The 20,120-nt window shown below is 36.7% G+C and overlaps 2 protein-coding genes across 17 annotated transcripts in view; one reads left to right on the top strand and one right to left on the bottom strand.

Moving 5' to 3' along the window:
- Positions 1 to 20,120, bottom strand: part of LOC145934141 (uncharacterized) — a 37,742-nt gene that overhangs the window by 591 nt on the left and 17,031 nt on the right. For 14 of the 16 annotated variants that reach the window (XM_083034448.1, XM_083034454.1, XM_083034451.1 and 11 more), the window contains 10 exons: positions 17,795 to 17,892; positions 16,586 to 16,738; positions 9,687 to 9,812; positions 9,307 to 9,546; positions 8,379 to 8,507; positions 7,545 to 7,674; positions 6,733 to 6,855; positions 6,187 to 6,276; positions 5,690 to 5,819; positions 117 to 335 (listed from right to left, as the gene is read on the bottom strand). In XM_083034448.1, the coding sequence (XP_082890574.1) occupies positions 117 to 335; positions 5,690 to 5,819; positions 6,187 to 6,276; positions 6,733 to 6,855; positions 7,545 to 7,674; positions 8,379 to 8,507; positions 9,307 to 9,546; positions 9,687 to 9,812; positions 16,586 to 16,738; positions 17,795 to 17,892 (1,438 nt within the window). The remainder of the gene's footprint in view (positions 1 to 116; positions 336 to 5,689; positions 5,820 to 6,186; positions 6,277 to 6,732; positions 6,856 to 7,544; positions 7,675 to 8,378; positions 8,508 to 9,306; positions 9,547 to 9,686; positions 9,813 to 16,585; positions 16,739 to 17,794; positions 17,893 to 20,120) is intronic. The other 2 variants (XM_083034449.1, XM_083034464.1) reach the window with 1 other exon arrangement.
- Positions 4,096 to 20,120, top strand: part of LOC145934153 (beta-keto L-gulonate decarboxylase) — a 36,584-nt gene continuing 20,559 nt past the window's right edge. Inside the window, exon 1 of the mRNA XM_083034484.1 lies at positions 4,096 to 4,334. The gene's annotated coding sequence lies outside the window, so the exon portion shown is untranslated. The remainder of the gene's footprint in view (positions 4,335 to 20,120) is intronic.

The following is a 20,120-nucleotide window of genomic DNA, read 5'->3' as shown; positions in this document are numbered from 1 at the left end:
GCAAAGATCTCACCAATATATTTAATTAACTCGATCCTTTAATTACCTACAATCTCTTGATAATATAAATAAATTTAAATAAAATCACTGAGAGAGATGCGAGAAATGTGGATTACCTTCGCCGGTCGATTCCATGCGACTTGCGGTGTTGACGGTGTCGCCGAAGAGGCAGTAACGGGGCATCTTGCTGCCGACGATGCCGGCGACGACGGGTCCGGTGTGAGCCCCGCTCCTTATCTGAAGCCGTTCACCAGGACGTTTCGGCACCTGGAAGACGGACGAGGCCGCGAGCAGGTCCAACGCCATCGTCGCGATCTCGGACACGTGCTTGTCACCTGGACAACCGAGGAAGATGAATCGGAAGAACGATGTTGTTCGAAACGACGCAAGCATTAAAGTATGTATATACATATATATATATATATATGTATAAAATGCACCATCTCGTGAAATGTGAAATGAAATATTATTTGTTCATATGCGTTAAAAAAAATTCTCTCTTTTATTATTTTATTTATTTATTTTTTTTATATGAAAAAATTGACTATTCATATTTGTAGAAAAATTTGGTCCATTCGAAATATGGATTTTGGGAGCGGTGAGAATGAAATTCCTCGAGAATCAGAGCAATTCTTTAATTTCTTTTTTTTATAAAAAAATATATAAATCACTTCTTCTTCGAGTATATATTAAAATTAATTAAAATAGATTTTAATCTTGTTTTTTCCATTATATGAAGAGGGTAGATTTAATCGAAGAATATATATTATTGTATTTATAAAAATGATATTTTCGAGTTTGAAGAAGAACAAATAATTCGCGGATCGAGAGATTCGATGAGGAACAAAAGGTTAGGCGATATACATTTCCTTGTTGAAAGTCAATTCGAAAATTCCAGAAACACGGAATATTCAATATACTTATCTTATTTTATGGTATATCAAATATTTTCATGTCAAGGACGTGAAAATAAATGGATCAAAAACTGGCGTTCGTTTTTGCGGCGCTCGTTGTTTACACTCTCTCGGTTATCTCGAGGTTATGGTTACCTTGTTGTCATTCGCGCGGTGACTCTCGAGCGGGCTGGCAGCGAACGTGACACGAACGCTTCTACACGACATTAATCTTCAAGACGTCGTGTGTCGTGAAAAGTATCGAGGTACGTCGAACGCGAAAATAAGTGGATTAACAACTGACGCTCGTTTTTTGGACTATTATTTACACTGTCGGTTACCTCATTGTGGTTATCTTGTCGTCATTCGCGCGGTGACTCTCGAGCGGATACACAACACTAACCTTCAAGACGTCGTCTTGAAGTGTATTCCTCTCCAGGTTAGTCTAATTAATTATCAATAGGCTCGCGCGATCACGTAATTTTTATTTATCAAAACATATTTCGCGCGTTGGAAGCATCATATATATGTATACCTAAGGGTCTGAGCAGAATGACTGATTTATACTTTGAAGACAATGTTTTATGTTTTAAATCTTTGTCTTTAGTAACGCACAATACTGTTTTTGTCTCAAATCTTGAACGTGTGTACAACAAGTGTAACACTTTGTACACACGTTCAAGATTTGAGACAAAAACAGTATTGTGCGTTACTAAAGACAAAGATTTAAAACATAAAACATTGTCTTCAAAGTATAAATCAGTCATTCTGCTCAGACCCTAAATAATACAAACGCTCGCCATTTTCATTGAGTGATACGCGAGTCGAATCGAGTGATTCAATCGAGATCGATATATCGATCGTTTAGATCGAGATTGCGTATTAATATATTTATCGATTTATTCAATTGCAAATCTATTGCGTGAAAATAGATCACATTTGAGACGTTGTCGCGATAAATACTTGGGAACGTCGAACGCGAAAACAAGTGGGTCAAAAACTCGTTTTTCCGGCTATTATTTACACTGTCGGTTACCTCATTGTTATCTTGTCGTTCGCGCGGTGAACCTCGAGCGGGCTGGCAGCGAACGCGAAGCTTCTCCTACGCAACATTAACCTTCGAGACGTCGTCGCGAAAAGTCGATCGAGGATCAACGTCGAACGCGATTATTCCTCTCCAGGTTAGTCTAATTAATTATCAATAGGCTCGCGCGATCACTTAATTTTTATTTATCAAAACATATTTCGCGCGTTGGAAGCATCATATATATATACTCAAATAATACAAACGCTCGCCATTTTCAGGCCGATATTACATTTGTCGTACGACAAACTTTTTAAGCTCATTGATTGGCTACAAAATAGAGACTTCAGAAATTTTCTATACTGCAGCCAATCAATGCGCTTAAAAAGTTTGTCGTACGACAAATGTAATATCGGCCTCATTGGGTGATACGCGAGTCGAATCGAGTGATTCAATCGAGATCGATATATCGATCGTTTAGATCGAGATTGCGTATTAACATATTTATCGATTTATTCAATTGCAAATCTATTGCGTGAAAGTAGATCACATTTGAGACGTTGTCGCGATAAGTACTTGGGAACGTCGAACGCGAAAACAAGTGGGTCAAAAACAGGCGCTCGTTTTTGTGGCTATTATTTACACTGTGTCGGTTACCTCATTGTTATCTTGTCGTTCGCGCGGTGAACCTCGAGCGGGCTGGTAGCGAACGCGAAGCTTCTCCTACGCAACATTAACCTTCGAGACGTCGTCGCGAAAAGTCGATCGAGGATCAACGTCGAACGCGATTATTCCTCTCCAGGTTAGTCTAATTAATTATCAATAGGCTCGCGCGATCACTTAATTTTTATTTATCAAAACATATTTCGCGCGTTGGAAGCATCATATATACGAGGGTGGTCCGATAAGTACTTAGCCTCACCGCCCGATGGTGCCAGTATCACAAGAGAGATTTACTATCGTGTAGTACATTCTCGTAGACGGCTACTGTCAAAATTTCAACCGAATCGGACTCGTAGTTTTGTTTTGACCGCGTGTGGGAGCGAGCGTGTCCACGGATTATCCAAGCGCTCTTTGATTTCGCTGCGCGATTTCCCTTCCAAAAACAAGAATCGAATCACCGACCGATATTGCTCTTTTTCCATTTTTCTAAAATCCGTGGACACGCTCGCTCCCACACGCGGTCAAAACAAAACTACGAGTCCGATTCGGTTGAAATTTTGACAGTAGCCGTCTACGAGAATGTACTACACGATAGTAAATCTCTCTTGTGATACTGGCACCATCGGGCGGTGAGGCTAAGTACTTATCGGACCGCCCTCGTATATACTCAAATAATACAAACGCTCGCCATTTTCAGGCCGATATTACATTTGTCGTACGACAAACTTTTTAAGCTCATTGATTGGCTACAAAATAGAGACTTCAGAAATTTTCTATACTGCAGCCAATCAATGCGCTTAAAAAGTTTGTCGTACGACAAATGTAATATCGGCCTCATTGAGTGATACGCGAGTCGAATCGAGTGATTCAATCGAGATCGATATATCGATCGTTTAGATCGAGATTGCGTATTAACATATTTATCGATTTATTCAATTGCAAATCTATTGCGTGAAAGTAGATCACATTTGAGACGTTGTCGCGATAAGTACTTGGGAACGTCGAATGCGAAAACAAGTGGGTCAAAAACTGGCGCTCGTTTTTGTGGCTATTATTTACACTGTGTCGGTTACCTCATTGTTATCTTGTCGTTCGCGCGGTGAACCTCGAGCGGGCTGGCAGCGAACGCGAAGCTTCTCCTACGCAACATTAACCTTCGAGACGTCGTCGCGAAAAGTCGATCGAGGATCAACGTCGAACGCGATTATTCCTCTCCAGGTTAGTCTAATTAATTATCAATAGGCTCGCGCGATCATTTAATTTTTATTTATCAAAACATATTTCGCGCGTTGGAAGCATCATATATATACTTAAATAATACAAACGCTCGCCATTTTCATTGAGTGATACGCGAGTCGAATCGAGTGATTCAATCGAGATCGATATATCGATCGTTTAGATCGAGATTGCGTATTAACATATTTATCGATTTATTCTCAATTGCAAATCTATTGCGTGAAAGTAGATCACATTTGATCCGCATGGTTCACCTATCTCATATATAGTAAAGTTCATGATCAACGGTCAACGATCAATTCAAGTCGCGTCTCGCGAATCGTACATATATATATTAGCTGAAAAGTGCGCGCGCGATCGTAATAGTGTTTTCGCGAGTGAATATTTTCTCGTGTGAATATCGCAAAAATGGAAAGCAAAGGACAAATCAGGAAGGAGGAGAAGAAGGCATCGGATGACGGCGGACAAATCAGGAAGGAGGAGAAGGAGACATCGGACGACGGCGGAGCAACCACGGAGTGAGTAATTGATCATTTCTTATTACGTTTGTTATTTGTTACTTGTAAATTTAATTGTCCGTTTATCTTTGCGGTAGCGATCCGTATTTTACATTTGCCGATATATTTATCGCATAAAATATATTCCAGATTTTTAAATCTTATTTTAAAATACTTGAAATATTTATATATAATAATTGATATTTTTCGTATATTATATATATACACTGAGGGAATTTTCTCTTAGAATTTACCCTGAAAATCATGGTAATCGTGGGACAATATGATGTGGAAAGAATATTTTATGAGAATTTCTCTGATTAATATTTCTCGCAATAAAAATAATAATATCTATTACAATAAAATATAAAACATGTTTGATTAATTTTACTAAACTGCATAGTTTTATATTTTATTGTGATAGATATTATTATTATTATTGTGATAAATATTATAATCAGAGAAATTCTCATAAAATATTCTTTCCATACCATATAGTCCCACGATTACCATGATTTTCAGGGTAAATTCTAAGAGAAACTTCTCTCTGTGTACATATAAAATACTTGGACATTGTTTAAGATTTATATACGTGATCATAAATCTTAATAAAAACATTATTTATACAAGGATTAAATTATTATTTTTTTATCATATTTTATGCAAGCATATTTTATAGCAAAAAGTCTTTCTTCGAACATATTTTTTTTCATTTAAAGAACGAGTAAAAAATTTAATTGCGCATAATAATTAATAATATTATAATTGCGCATAATAATTAACAATAATAATTTTTGATATATTTAATTATTTTGAATACTGCTTTATAATTTGAATATATTTGTGTATGCTGTAAATCAGCGTTGTGTACTATACAGTTTCACTGTTGCGCTTCGTACCAGTAAGTATTAAATTATTTTTTATTTTAATTTTTTCAATTAAAATTATTGATATGATTTGATATTCAAAGCTATTTATGATTGAATATTCAAAGCTATGTGTCATTATTCTCTTAAAATTAATATAATGCCGATTGTGTGAATGGTCTAAAATAAACCAAGTTATTTAGTACCTTTATTATATTAAATAGAGAGAGAGAGAGAGAGAGAGAGAAACCGAGAAAAGGTGAGAAAGAGAGAAGGGGGGAAGAAAGAGAAAGAATTGGAAAACTTGTGAAACATTAAAAGATTAAAGCAACCATTAGATGTTAGAGATTTCAAATATTTAAATAAAGATTAATAATGAGAAGAAACAATTAAAATATACCTTATGTGTGTGCAAAATTTTGCGCGAAAAAGGAATCGCGTATTTTTTATATAATAGTGAACATGCAACAAGGCCACAGACAGCAAGCGGAACTAGGGGGGGTTTCGTACTTTTACCATTTCTAACGGGCAGGCCGGAAGCGACCATGTAAGAGTCCCCGATGGTCTCTACCTTGTATACGTCGTAGCACTCGATACGGGCGTCGAACAGTTTGTAGATTGAGTTGAGGAATGTCACTACCTAAAAAAGAAAGAAAAATACAGTTCTTTTATTATATTGACTCTCAAATATAGAGATCATTTATTACGTTTCGCTGTATATTTCGCGTAAAATGTAAAATTAATTTGAGTGATACGTAAAATCCCAAATATGGGATCAAATATCGAAATAAATCGAGCAAATATTCCGTGCGATCGTCGAAGCAAATAAGAAAATAACGATAAATAAATAAAGAATAATGATAACGAGACGAAAATGGCGAATTGACGGATTAATGATTTAATCGCGCGATTTCATCATTTGCGGCATCGTGATGGAACTTTCGCGTAATTTAGCAACTCGTTTCAGGATCGATCGGTCATTCCCGCGAGAACGGGATAAAACGCACCTCGAGGGGTGTGTTTTCCGCGGCGATTTCCGTGAAGCCGACTATGTCGCTGAAGTAGACAGTCACCGCCTCGTAATACTCGGCCGGCACCTGTTGAACGAAAACAAATTATAGATAGATCGTATGAAATAAATATGTCACAGAGACGAATGTTAGAGGAAGCTTATTTCTTCGGTATTTTTTATACAATTAATTATTTACGAAAAAGTCAGAATCAATAATTAATTAAAATTGAAAGAGAATCGAATCGAGAATAATTAGAAAAAACGAAGAATTTTTGAAAGATTCTGCGAAAGATTTATATAAATCTCTTATAATTAATCTACCAAAGTAACTTTAAGAAAATTTAACGTGTAGGATTAAATATCAATTTAATGAAGAGAGAAATGTATAAGTACAGATTGAAATCTTAAAGATACAAAGTTAAAAAAAATCTAAGATTTTTATAAGGCAATTAGTTCGTGCATATGGTCTCGAGTCAAATATTTGCGTTTTCAATTCTGAATAAATTCTGGTTTAAATAATTTAAAATATTTTTCAATTCACCTGTTGAGTCTGCTTGAGTTGCTGGGCGACGCTAGGTGGAAGCATTTGGAAGAGCAATGTGTCGCTCTTCCTCTTCTCTCGCTTGAGTTCACGTGCTTTTTGTGCTAAATTCGCAGCATACATCTGTAATTATATAATAATAGTTATAAGATAATCAGATTAATATAATAATTTAAATAATAATATATAAATGTCAGACGTGTGAGACTAATATTCAAAAATACGTATAATTATGGTAAGGAATTTATTAAATAAGAAGTAAAATAAAAAAGAATCAGAAATTAAAGATTTTTTTCTCTCAAATAATTTTTTATTTATTATATATATATTAACGAAAGTTTCCCCATGGCCCTTCCCGCGAACTCTACATCCGACAACAAGCAAGTTGATGTTGACAAGCGATGCCGGAAAGATTTGTATATACTGTCGCGAGTTGAAATATTTAGGGGAACGAGTAAAATAAAATGAAACATTTTTTCTTCTACCAGAAATACCGATTGTTTCCTGTAGACAGATAATTATTAATTTGTCCTTCATTCTCAATTATCTATAATTCAGAAATTATTATTTGGATATTCCAATATATATGTATCTATTTCTATAGAGATGAATATATTTTAATTAAAAGAAAAGATTAATTAGAAAATTTTAAAAATTAATTTTAAATTCTCCGCCAAGAAAATCCGCGACGAAAATTACAAGTCTACATTAAATCCATCGGTATACAAATTACTATGAACGCTATATGTATGAAAGAGAGTGACACATGTTGCATGAAAGGGAATCAAATCGACGGCATTTGAATCGCATACCTGAATGGTGGCGACGGCGTTGCGCATCAGTATGATGATGATGGGCGACACCACCAATACCAGAACGACGATAGCGATACCCGCAACTTCCTTGTTACTGGCGTCTTGTAACGTCGAATTGACATAATCCCTGGCAATATAGAATCGATGATTAATATATTTTATAGATGATATATATACAACACGTGATTTCTAATGTCAATAAATTGTGACAAATCAATTAATTATTCGCAAATTAAGAGAGTTAATATAATTAACAAAGTTACTTTTTTTTAACATTCTACTTTGCCTTTGTGAAAGTTTTTTATGTGTGTTTAAAAAATTCAATTTATTAATAGATTTATCATTCGTTCTCTTACAATTAGAATTTACCCTAAAAATCATGGTAATTGTGGGACAATATGGTATGGAGAGAATTTCTCTGATTAATATTTATCACAATAAAAATAGTAATATCTATCACAATAAAATATAAAACATGTTTGATTAATTTTACTAACCTGCATAGTTTTATATTTTATTGTGATAGATATTATTTTTATTGTGATAAATATTAATCAGAGAAATTCTCAATTAAAATTCTTTCCATACCATATATTGTCCCACAATTATCATTGATTTTCAAGGTAAATTCTAAGAGAAAATTCTCTCTGTGTATTCTTCATATTTTTGAAATAAAATGGTGTATGAATCGATCGAGTAATTTCTAAGGACAGATCTTTCTTTTGTCAAATCTCTCTTGTCTCGCATTGTATGTGTCCGTTGTATTTTACGAGTCTCACCGAGGGGCGAGAATTGGAACGGGGAAACAATCCCATTATGAGGATTTGCTACCTTATCATGTGACGCAATTCCCGTTGCAGCTTACGCAGCTCGTCGATGTAAGTGGCCATCGAGTCGAAGTAAGCTATTGCGTCGTCCACACTCGGTTCCCTCTTCTGATTCCGCAGGATCTCCTCTCGCCTGAGGAGAGAATACACAACGTTCACGTATTTAATTCTGCAATGTCTTCGCGCGTTCTTTATTACCATAATTTATCATTCATTTATTATGCGCGTAAAAGTGTCTTTTTATTCCGAAACACTTCTCTAAATTACCAAACTAGGACAAAAGTGTCTATAATTTTTCAGAATACGGTATTCCGCGATGATTTTGTTTGTACTTTTTTCATTTTTTGACTGCAATTGTATCTCCTAAAGTATCGAGAGCAATATAAGATATGAGTTTATAGATCAATCCGAATCATATTTGAGATTTAAATTTTCTATATAAAATACAATATATTGTCGTTTGTGAAAAAGCATTTTCTTTCCAAGAACTATATTTAACTTATGCATTTAAATTGCTTCAAAACTTTAGAGCAAGCATATTCAGAAATTTAAAGAGATACGGGAGATCCAATAACGTTCTTTTATAGTTTCTGTTCTGTTATTAAACTTGTGATTTGACTAATAAAAGTGATAATTCTGAAATAAAATTAATTTGTCTACATAGAAACTCTTCGCGGAGGAATAAATATTGAATACGCTTCGACTAACAATAAGACACAGTGTACGTTCGATAGAAGTTCTAATAATAGAGGCTATTTCAATTGCTCGACTAACACAATATTCACGATACAACATTCTTACAAAATCAATTTTTTTTAAATTGACGCTAGCGGGAAAAAAAGAATAAAACATTACGGAAAATTTGTTCGAAAGGTCTAATCGATAAAATTGATTCGCGCGGCCAGGAGGGTAAACGCGAAAGACGTTTTTACCTTGCCTTAATCTTGTCGTAATCGGGTATGTTGCGCGTGAGCTCGTCGTAGAACATCTTGAGGGAGGGAACGTATGTAAGGGCGGCGTTGAGGAGATCGCGTCCCAGCGCCTCGTGGCGAACGTAACTGACGTAGTTGTCCCCGAGAAGGACACCGCGACCAAAGTAATTGATACCCTCCACGGAGGCGATACCGAGGCTCTCGATGCTCCGCAGGAGATTCTTGAAGGCTATCAGATACCTGAAATGTTAGAAATCCCGGCTGCAATCGCGATTGTTTCACCTCGCTCTTCTCCGAGAAAAAGGAAAAAAGGAAAGAGAGATTTATAGTCGTCTCAGTTCGTCTCGCTTTTGCACAAAAAGCTTAGATAAAACTTTTACCTCCAGACCCCGCTGTTGTCTGTCTCCTTGATCTGATTAGTCAGGTGATCCAGCATAGCTGCGTTCACGCTCGTGTACCACGCCATTACCTCGGTGATGCTGCTCTCCTCCGAGCTTATCTTCTGCCTGCGGAGGAACGAACGAACGAACTTTGTGCACTCAATCCGATCACTGTCCATGTATCGCCAGGTATTATAGATACGTATAGGATATGCGGTCGATACTACCGCGTAGGGAAATTACTCCGAATTATATCTCGTCGTGGATGCGACAAACGCGTAATGCGAATATAATTGCGCCTTAACGTGACGGAATAATAATCTGCTCGAGCGATCTCATGTAATCCGGACATAATGGTTTAAAGTTCTTTGTCGATTGTAGCTCGACATTTGTTTTTTTCACAAAACGAAGAAATTCTTGCGTTAGAAATAATAGGAGAAAAAAGAGTTTAGGCAAAAAATTTGAACGCGAATCGTACATAAGTACTCAAATCAAATATATCAAGTGTATCGATATATAATTTCAGGCTTGGGACTGGCTTTAAGCTTCAATTTAAATTGCCCGAATTGTTCGATGATTTAAGTTGAATTCTAAGGGACATATATGTAACAAATAATATTTTTATTTAATTTTGAATATTAATTTCTGCGTTCTGGAACGCGTGAGGAATCGTCCGCAGACGATTTCGCCTCGTTCGAAGCGGCAATCTAAAAAAAGAATCGCGAGAGATCCTTCGGATAGATGGAAGTCGCCTTGGAGGATTCCACACGTGGCGATATCGGTCGATAATGACACCGGTAGCTAGACCTTCGCATCTGTTACGTGGGTTTGATCGACGCGTATCGGGGCGAGATTTAACCGTGGACAGACGCGACGAGATCAGAGGGAAAGAGGTAGAACGAAGGGGAAAGACAGAGAAGAAGATACATGGAAAGGAGAAAGACAAAGAGAGGGAGAGACTAAGAGAGACAGAGACAGGAATCTAAAAATACTGTTTATTGCTCCAAATGGGCGCTCACGCGCTCATGTGTGACGACCTCTTCCATTGCTCATAAAGAGAACGCGAGAGACAGAGTAGAGCCAACGACGAGTAGAACGAAAGTAAGAGGAGCAATGGTTACGGAGAAAGAGATAGATAGAGAGTTTTATTACGGGTGGTTCGCTGAGATTGACTGTTCTCGAATAAAAAAAAAAAAATAAAAAATAAAAAATGAAAGATGTACATTAGAATCATCGTGTCGTGACATAGGCGCGTGCACACGAGTATAGTAATGGTCCCTGTAAGTAGCTGGTAAACAAACTCGATTGTCATATATTCCCATTGTAAATAAATCCATTGTAATTTAATGAGAGTAGACGGAAGAATGAAAGAGAGGATTGAAGAGAGATACGCGGATATATTTGGCGGAGGAAAAGAAGATTCGAAATGTCTTATTGCGCACTTTGGGGTAATATTTCCTAAGAGCATTAAGTAGTAAGATAGGAATCTCTCTCAAATGACAGCAATAAAAAGAACATGAACGACATAGCTAGTAATGTATCAGTAATATTGCTTAGATGCCAAGTGAATGGAGAAGAGATATTAGGAAGAGAAGTACTTAAAATTGAAATTTGAGAAAGTAACAATGATACATAAGTAATTGATTAATTTTCAAGTCAGCAAATATATATATATTTTTATTATACCTTTTATTAGCAGAGGAAGAAGATATATTATCGAGTGTTTGAATATAAATGTATGACAGAAATATATTTTAGAATTTGTAAATAAAAAATTAGGTGTGAAAAGGGTTAATAAGAGCCAGAGATATTTATAGGCGCAAAACAAAGTTGTTTTTATTAAATTCTTCTCTTTTTATTATTTTAAACATTTCGGTCCTTTCTTTGGACAATTTTTAACAGATTAATTAACAAAAAATTCGGGTGTATAAAACAGTACTGACAGTACATCACTTAGGTCAGAACATGTATAAGACATCCGAATTTTTTGTTAGTCGATTTGTTGAAGACAGTCCAACGAAAATGTTCAAAATAATTGGATAAAAATTTGAAAACAAGTTTATTTTGCGCCTAATATCCTTTTCATACCTAATTTTGTATTTATATGTATATATATTAGAGTCTTTTTAACTTATTATATTGCAAATGAGAAAGAAATAATAAATAAATCTCTCCTGCAACAGGGATAAAATAAAAATGTCACGAACAGCATGAAAACGATGAACAGGTTGAAGACGCGTGTAAGAGAAAGTATGGGGTGGAATGCGTTGCACCTTTTCGCATCGATCGAACTCCCTGACGCGAGAATTCGCCCTTTCCCTGCAGGCTTTTCGAGGAAGATACCGATTGTTAGAACGGCTTGTTATCGGTTGACACAAATGCGTCGTAACTGTCTTTCGCGTGTGTATAGTCGTATGATATCCGTCGCGAGGACGACTCGTGCGCGGCCTCCATCTCTATTTTATTTCCGCTTCCGTTCCTTTCTTCTTGCTCGAATGCCGAAGGGTTCTTTTCGATACCAAGACCAAGATTTCTTTCGCGAAATAAACGCACCGTTTCTATAGTGAATTCTTGGAGACATTTTGACATTTATTTGTTCATTTAGATATTAGCGTTTACAATACTGAGAATGTAAATTCTCTATATTAATTTATATATATTTTGTTAAAAATATATTGTACCGTTTAAAATAATTCGTTTATCATTTTTTCTCTCTCTCTTTCTCTATTATGATATAAATAGAAATTAATTAAATTGTCAAAATTTTTAAATTCTTCCGTAAAATCAAGTTGACGTTAAGGACGCAAAGGGTTAAAATCGTGAATTTATCGCTCGGTAGAAGCTACCTTTTAATAACAGCAGCTTAGCTGCGGACAATCAATTATTAAATTGATCGATTAATTACTTTCTGTTGGAAAATTTCTCTATGAATTTATATATCCGTGGATATCCGTTCGACTGTTCACGTTCGCGTTTCGTCAAAATTATCCCCTGTAAAGAGAGACTGTCGATGTCAACCCCACTTATCGAAACTGACTCGTAACAGGAAGTGCTCTTAATTATTTAATTTTGAAAAAAACATGAAATTCACTCTCTCTCCTCGCTCCGCGTGACCTTTTACATTTTCGCAGATAGACCGCAATATAACACTGAATAACGGTGTTGAATTCGTACTTTTTACTTTGCCAACGTAAAAGGGAGATAAAAATACACGCTCGAAGTGTGTTTCCAAGTTATGTCGCGCGTGAATATATAACCGAGCCGAAATTTAAGTTTCCGCTGCACAATTCGGGATACAATCGGTATAGCGTCATTGTTGCATCAGTGAAGAGAAAAAGAGAAAGAGAGAGAGAGAATGTGTCGTTGCACAAAATATTCTGTCTTGACGGGTGCAAAGGTGCCATCGGTCCTCCCTATAATCGATACTTTATCTTTCTATCGATTTATTGGACATACAAGCTCGGCGTTTTCACTACGCGCCCGCCGGAATGAAAAACGTGCTTTTTATAAATATTGCCCCGAGCGAGACACGTTGAAAATCGGCGCGATTCATAAAGCGACAATCGCTCAACTGACATAGTTATCTGATCTACCTCGGGAAAGAAAAAAAAAGATACGAAAAGATCATTACTTCCCTCGTTTGCGGGAACTGACGGAGAAAATCCGTGGATTTTCGCGCCTAAATTTATGCAAAATTGAAAAGCCTCGAAATTTCTCTTCCCTCGATATCCTGCGATTCGATTAGTCGGAAATTATATACGCGACGATAATAGAATATTTTAAAATATTTTCCGAACAGTCGTCCGGATGAGAAGATACGCTGCAGGAATAATTGAAGGATTTAAATAAAATATATATCTGAGAATTTCTTTTCTTCTATTCCGGGAATATTCTAAGAAAGAGGGAGAGAGAGCGATTCGGAAATTTTATTTCCAGATCGTTTCGCTAATGTTCCGAGGGAAAAATTCTCATTTTCAGAACACTGAATATATCCCGAGAACATCCGCGTTCACGGCACGTCGCCAGTTAAAAGGATCGTCAGAGGCATTTGCATTCGATTTTACGAGATCTCTCTCTCCCTCTGCTCCGGGCGAAGAGGGAGAGAGATGAGGGGGTTAAATATTTTTATCATCGATCGATGCGACAAGTCGAATGCGACATGCCGAAGGGGCTATTATAAAAGCGTATGCACACGCTTCTCTCTCGTCTCCGCCACGCCTTTTGACCCTCTCGTTACACATATATAATTAAACGATAGGAAAAGAATTAATCGACAGATGTGTTATGGGTGGGCGTTTCCGATTAAATTGCTTTGTCGCTCGACGTTGTCGGCGCCAAAATCACGTTAATTAAATCGCTCGCGGGTTAAAGCGACGGTAAAAGTGAGCGCGCGCGTGCGATGGAAATTCTTTTTCAATCTTAAATTGAAAGATCACAAATTGACAAAGATTGACAAATTTTTAATTAAGAGACTTTTGATTTTTCGACGTGCAAGAAGCAAAAGAGCGATTCTTTTTCTTTCTTAAAACCTTTAAAATTTTGTCAATGTAATTTGTGGTAGTAATTTTAAATTAAGGTAGGAATTAAATTAAAAATTTACAAATTAAAAAAATTTTATTTTTGAAAGAAAAAGAGAGAGGAGAAAATTAATTCGCTATCTACAGTAATTCAAAGTTACTTGGCTTTTAGCTTTAAAGCGCAGCTTCAAAAATTCGTAGCCATTTTCATCATTTACCGTCATTTAAATGTCAGCGAAATGTTAAACGACAAGCTATCGCGTTCGCCTTTTCATCGTCGAAAAAATTCCATCCTTTAAAATTTCAAAGCGAACTCGTACCGACAAAAAGCTACACTGCAATTGCAAAGGCTTTAACTCGGCTCGTTGATACAACATATATTTTCGCGAAGGGATCACCGGTTTAGATTCTATCACGCGAAAACGCGACGAAGTCGCTTCAGTCTAATTAAAGCCCCTAAGACCCTAATTAAAAATAATTAATTTTTTTCCTATCTCAATCTCTCGCCTCGACAACCTTGTCTCGTTAAAAGCGTGCGTGGTGTGTGTATGTACATTTTTTTTTTTTTTTATTATTATAGATACGCTCCGTCTCTCTTTTTCAACGGAAAATAAAGAAAAAAAAAGAACCTCTATGTGTAATGTTGTTGCGTAAAATATTGAGGCAACCGTATTTCGCCATTTTCTCGGAAGGAAAGTCGAAAGTACGTCGCTACGTAACGTACATAAGTATATGAAAATTTCGCGTATTTTCGCGCGTCAACGTCGACATGGTTTTCTCCTCCGTGCGGGAAAATTATATCCGTTCGCTTTTTTTTCCCTCTTCCGCCTGTTTCTGTCCCATTTCCCTTTGCGAGAAAATACGATCGCGACGACGACCTCGTCGCATATCCTGCGACGCGTTATCTTACGTTTGATGTACCATTTGATATACCACCCCCTGCTGCCGGAGGGTTTCTCCCGTGCGGCGCGGGTCCAACATTAACGATGAAATATCGCACCGCCCTCCATTATCGAATCGTGCCGCCTACGTCGGAAATTCCGATACTTTCGCGTACGTATGTGTAGAAAAAAAAGTAAAATAAAAAAAATCAAGGATAAATTTCTTCTCGATAACGACAGCTGCTCTTGCGCAAAACATCGCGGTAGAGAATTTTAGTGATGAAAAAAAATTATTCGTACATAATTTACTCGTCGTAATTTGTCGTTTAATTCTTGATATTGAAGATTTCGCGCAAAATAACGAAATTAGACTCCCATTCTGTTTTTGCAGACCCAGTTTTTGTACATTGCATTTAAAAGGAAAAAAAAAGGTTAAAAATTAATTTATATTTGAAGAATTGAAGTTAAAAGAACTGGCACATCGCGTGTGTATATTTCCCAAGAAGATATTTATCTTCTTTTGTAGAGCACTTTTCTCATATCGAGCATTCGATCAAATATTGGGAAGCCCCTGTTCTCGGGGTTAGGATACGACTCGATGTCTGTACGAATATTTACAGATGGGATACGGGTCCGGACGGAAGAAAGAGAGAGAGGAGAATTCCCTACTCGTAGTCTGAATGGAAATTCAACAAGTGTCAGGACGAGGGTTTGAAGGAACGGCTTCCGCCGTAACTTTCCATATCGGGTGGTGCAGTTGCGCGGGGTCGGAATAGGGGGGTAAAGCTAACACGAGAATTAACCGTCGTTTATAGGTAGTAACGCTCTTCAAAGCGATACCACTCGCAGAGAGAGAGAGAGAGAGAAAAGAGAGCCGCAATTTGTCTTAATAATTACCGTCTGTGAAAAGCGTCGCGTCGCCGCCCATCGCGCGGCGTAATTATCGTGTAATTAGCATTAAGCGAACCTACGTAGAGCGCGAGAGAGAGAGAGAGGAGAAGGTGGCCTTTTAAGTTAATTAGGTAAAGATTACTCGTGCACGCGAAAATATACAATACCCGTCTGAGAAAATACGACCGCAACTGGAACTTTAATTCTTGACTTTGAAAATTTCCATATATTTACGAAAGATATTAGATCGTCTTCCTCTCCATCTAGCTCTGCTTCTATTACTCTAATTACTCTTTTTAGATTTTTAATATTTATTTAAATCGATGGTGGAGAATATTTCAAGGAGAGACTGAAGCTAAGAATCTGGGATCTCGGATTTTTCCTCGAAGGGTCTTCAGCTTTATTTTTCTTTGAACTCTCTCTCGTAAATTTTTACTCGTCTTTTCTACGCACGTCTCGCCCGATAATCACCCGAATGTCGTCCGAGTGAAATGACGCGCGTGGATCAATCTAATGAGCTATAAGCCAGAATTTTGCGACCGCAATTTCACGGTTCTCGGCCGCCTTTGTGTCGGACAATGCTCGAACGGGAGGGATCGATTAGATTTACCTAAAATCCTCCAGGCGTGCCTGGAATGCCTCCTTGCTCACCACGTCGTACTTCTGCGTCTTGCTCTCGTCCCTAGGGACGGACACCAGCGGCCACGTGCTCATGTTGTGGAGATCCTGGTCGGTTATGGCGAATCTCTGCGTCAGATTCGACCTGGTTTGCCGAACACAGAAAGTGACGCGGATTAGGAAGAAAGATATAAGTTTATTCGAACGATTAATAATAAAAGAACATCACGAGCGTCTAACAATAAAAATGGCAGAAATGAATATTCACGATTGACGATTAACAATGAAAAGAAATATAACGAAAGTGTAGAGTATAATAAATCTAGAATCACCGTAAATGAAAAAAAAAGTCTTTTATATATCTAGCACTTTGATTAAATTTGCAAACTTAACTCTGTCGATTGAACATTTAATTCTATGTTTTTAGATTTTTTTGTCTACTTGTTCTTTACGTAATTCTGTAGGGAAAAAAAAAAATACGGAAAGTTCAGTTTTTGCGAAGGAAAGTTTGTCAAAAAGTCGGAAAGTGCGCTTCAAAGTAAAACCGCCGAACGCTTTGCCTTTCATCGATTCGAGAGAAACAAAGCTTTCCAAGCTTTTTTTAAATTGTTCGCGTCTACTTGGGTATTCCGCGAGGCGTTTGTTTTGTAGAAACGTGTTGCATCTCGATTGCGAGAATGAAGGAAGTTATCCGTTCTCATCACGCGAAATACGACGGAGAGAGGCTTCTCTTGCTTTCGATCGATGAAGAAACCGCGCTTCCTCGCTCGAGGCACGTGGCCGGATCAAGGGGAGTTTAAAACTGCTCCGGTAGAACGATAATTACACGAAGTGTATCGAAAATGTATAGAAAAAAAGGAAAGAAGAAACTGAACAAGAATTAAATTGCATTATTATTATATAAACGAGCGCCTGATGTCAATGAAGAGATCTAACTTTGTTATAAAAAAAAAGATTTTAAAATTGAATGATAATGCGAAACAGTCTTGTTTAATAAAATGTGTCAAGAACAAAATTAAATTTAAAAAAAATTATATTATTATATATATTATATTATATTACATTTATACATCATATTATATTATATTACGAAGTCTTATTAAGGAACGGAGAAAGAATTTAAAAAAACTTATATGATATAAAAGTTAAAATTTGTAGAGAAATGTAAATTCTATAAGAAAATCATTAGAGAAATACGTACCTCAGGGTGTTACCGTTGGTGTAGATGAAGAAGGCCACTTCGGATCTTTCCAGTTGCATCCTGGTTACCATTTTGCCTAGGTCCGTAGCTATCGTCACCTGCAATCATCATCGATCATTGGGATATATGTCAGCGTGAGATTTGTTGGAAAAATGCAATGTATTTTGAAAAAAAATTGATTCATTTAATAAAGGATTATTCTTCGCAAAGTCTTTTCTGCCTGCGAAGAAGAGTTGTCTTGTTGTCGGGATAATGGCATTACGGGTGTCCTCGCGAAACTTCCGTTAGAAGACAGGACTAATTGTAAGGCTCGAGTAGACAATCTTGTAAGGGGCGGACATTCAGGGGTGGAACGTACATTGAGTGGCTCCTCCAAGTCCCGAGTGTCTTGAATAGCCACTGTCACTCTTCACCGAGCGAGGAAATATCTCGGTGAGACGCTTTTCTCAACTTTTATTCCTACCTTTCCTTTACGGATTCTCGGATTTTAAATGTCGTCCCATTTTTTTGTGCTGGATATTCCGCAGTTTTTGACATTTAGATCTTAAATTCCATCGATTATTATCTCCGCAGAGATATAGATTGCTATAATCGTAGATTCTCGATCGTATAGATTTTTGGAGAGACGAGACTTGGGACGGATCTTAGGTATCATAAATCTCCACTGTCAGGATCCCTTGCAACTTCTCGGTTTAACTTTCCTCGATCGCTAGAAGAAATCTCATCAATCTAAAAGCGCGCATTCGAGAGGCTGTCCTTGGTGCCTTCTCGAGCCACCGACAATAATTAATATTACATTAATGATGCCGGTGATAAAATCGTTTTACGAGACCCTCGCTACGACATCCGGGACAATTATTAGTGCGGCTACAAATTGTATAGCGATTTAGTAATTATGTTTCACAATCGTATAAATACAAACGCGTTGACGTATATCTTCGACGATCCGCCTCTTCTTGCCTTCTCGAATAAGAGCTCTCGTCGCGAATCATTTTCAAGGATCCCCGTATATTCTCGGCTGCGAACACCTCTTTGTAAAGTATAACAGAAAGTTCTTCAACAGTGTTCTGTCAATAAAGCGTCCGTATACAGCGGAATAATCCGAGGCTTTGCTAGCGTGCCACGAACTTTTTAAGCCTTGGCGTTTCAAGCAGGTTATCGTTGCTTTGACGAGATTCTGGCAAAGTTGCCGAAAGTATAAGGATCAGGACGAACGTGAACTCAACAAAACTTTACGATAGGCGTGATTTTATAATCTGCATTTAACTCAAAATATACTAGTTTTATTATATGAACTTACTATTATATTTATGTATAAATATTTTTTCTGGAATTGTGTGTGTGTGCTTTTCAATTTCATAATATCCAATTCGATGATTTTTTATTTAATATTGAATTCTCGTTGAAATCTGCAGCTATCTCAGATTTCCAAGGCTTTTCAAAATTTAATCTCGATTACTTTCAAGTTTGAAATTCTATCTGTGTAAATTTTTATTTTAGCTCTCTTCTTTATAGAAAAAATTAAATTCTTTCTGTGGAGCCCTTTTTTGACTCTAAATATTTGATTTAATAAAATCTCGACATCGTAATTTTCAGTATACTATAAATATTTTTCGCGCAGTTTATTTCGTGCAAAAAATTCTAACTTTATATTTTTAATATTTCTTTTAGTTTTTTTTTTCACTCAGAATTCATCATAAAAATAATTTATATAACGTTAAATGTAAATTATTAACTTGATAAAGCACTACGAGAAAATTAAAAAGTCCAAAAATGTAAAAAAAAAGCGTAGGAGGATTTTTAGTTCGAGAGCCAAAGAAAAAATTTCCAGAGGCTCTTTGTGTTAAATTATAAAGGGTGTGTCGGACTGTAGGATGCATCGACGTGTGCGAACACTCGTCGGTTTACAAGTGCGCGAGGACGACATCGCAAACATATGACTGACGTCCATTCTTTCGACGCTCGTCAAACAAGTAACTCGAGATCGAAGACCGTGCAGTTAACATCCCGCTGTGCGATGAATTTCGATTTGATCTACCCTTTATTCCTAGGAGGGCCGTGTTTAATATCGTTGTAGATAGGCGATTAGGTAGAGCGTGGAAATTTTTTTCTTTTTTCTATACGACGACACGAGGCAAAATGCGGCGCGATATTAATAATCTACATTCAAGAGACGATAGTTTGCGCATTAAATATCACTCTTTTGACGGGCTTTTCAAATTTGACATAATTAATAAAAAATAATCTTAAATTATTTTGTTATAGTTTTCATATTATATTTATTATTTTTTAACGATATTTTCAAGATAGAATCTACTATTAAAAG

This window comes from Prenolepis imparis, unplaced genomic scaffold (genome assembly GCF_030444845.1).
Source record: "Prenolepis imparis isolate NDT839.2.m4 unplaced genomic scaffold, iyPreImpa1.0 SCAF_3, whole genome shotgun sequence".
Taxonomy (NCBI): domain Eukaryota; kingdom Metazoa; phylum Arthropoda; class Insecta; order Hymenoptera; family Formicidae; genus Prenolepis; species Prenolepis imparis.
The sequence above is the reverse complement of the archived record's forward strand: the minus strand, read 5'-3'. Positions and strand labels throughout refer to the sequence as shown.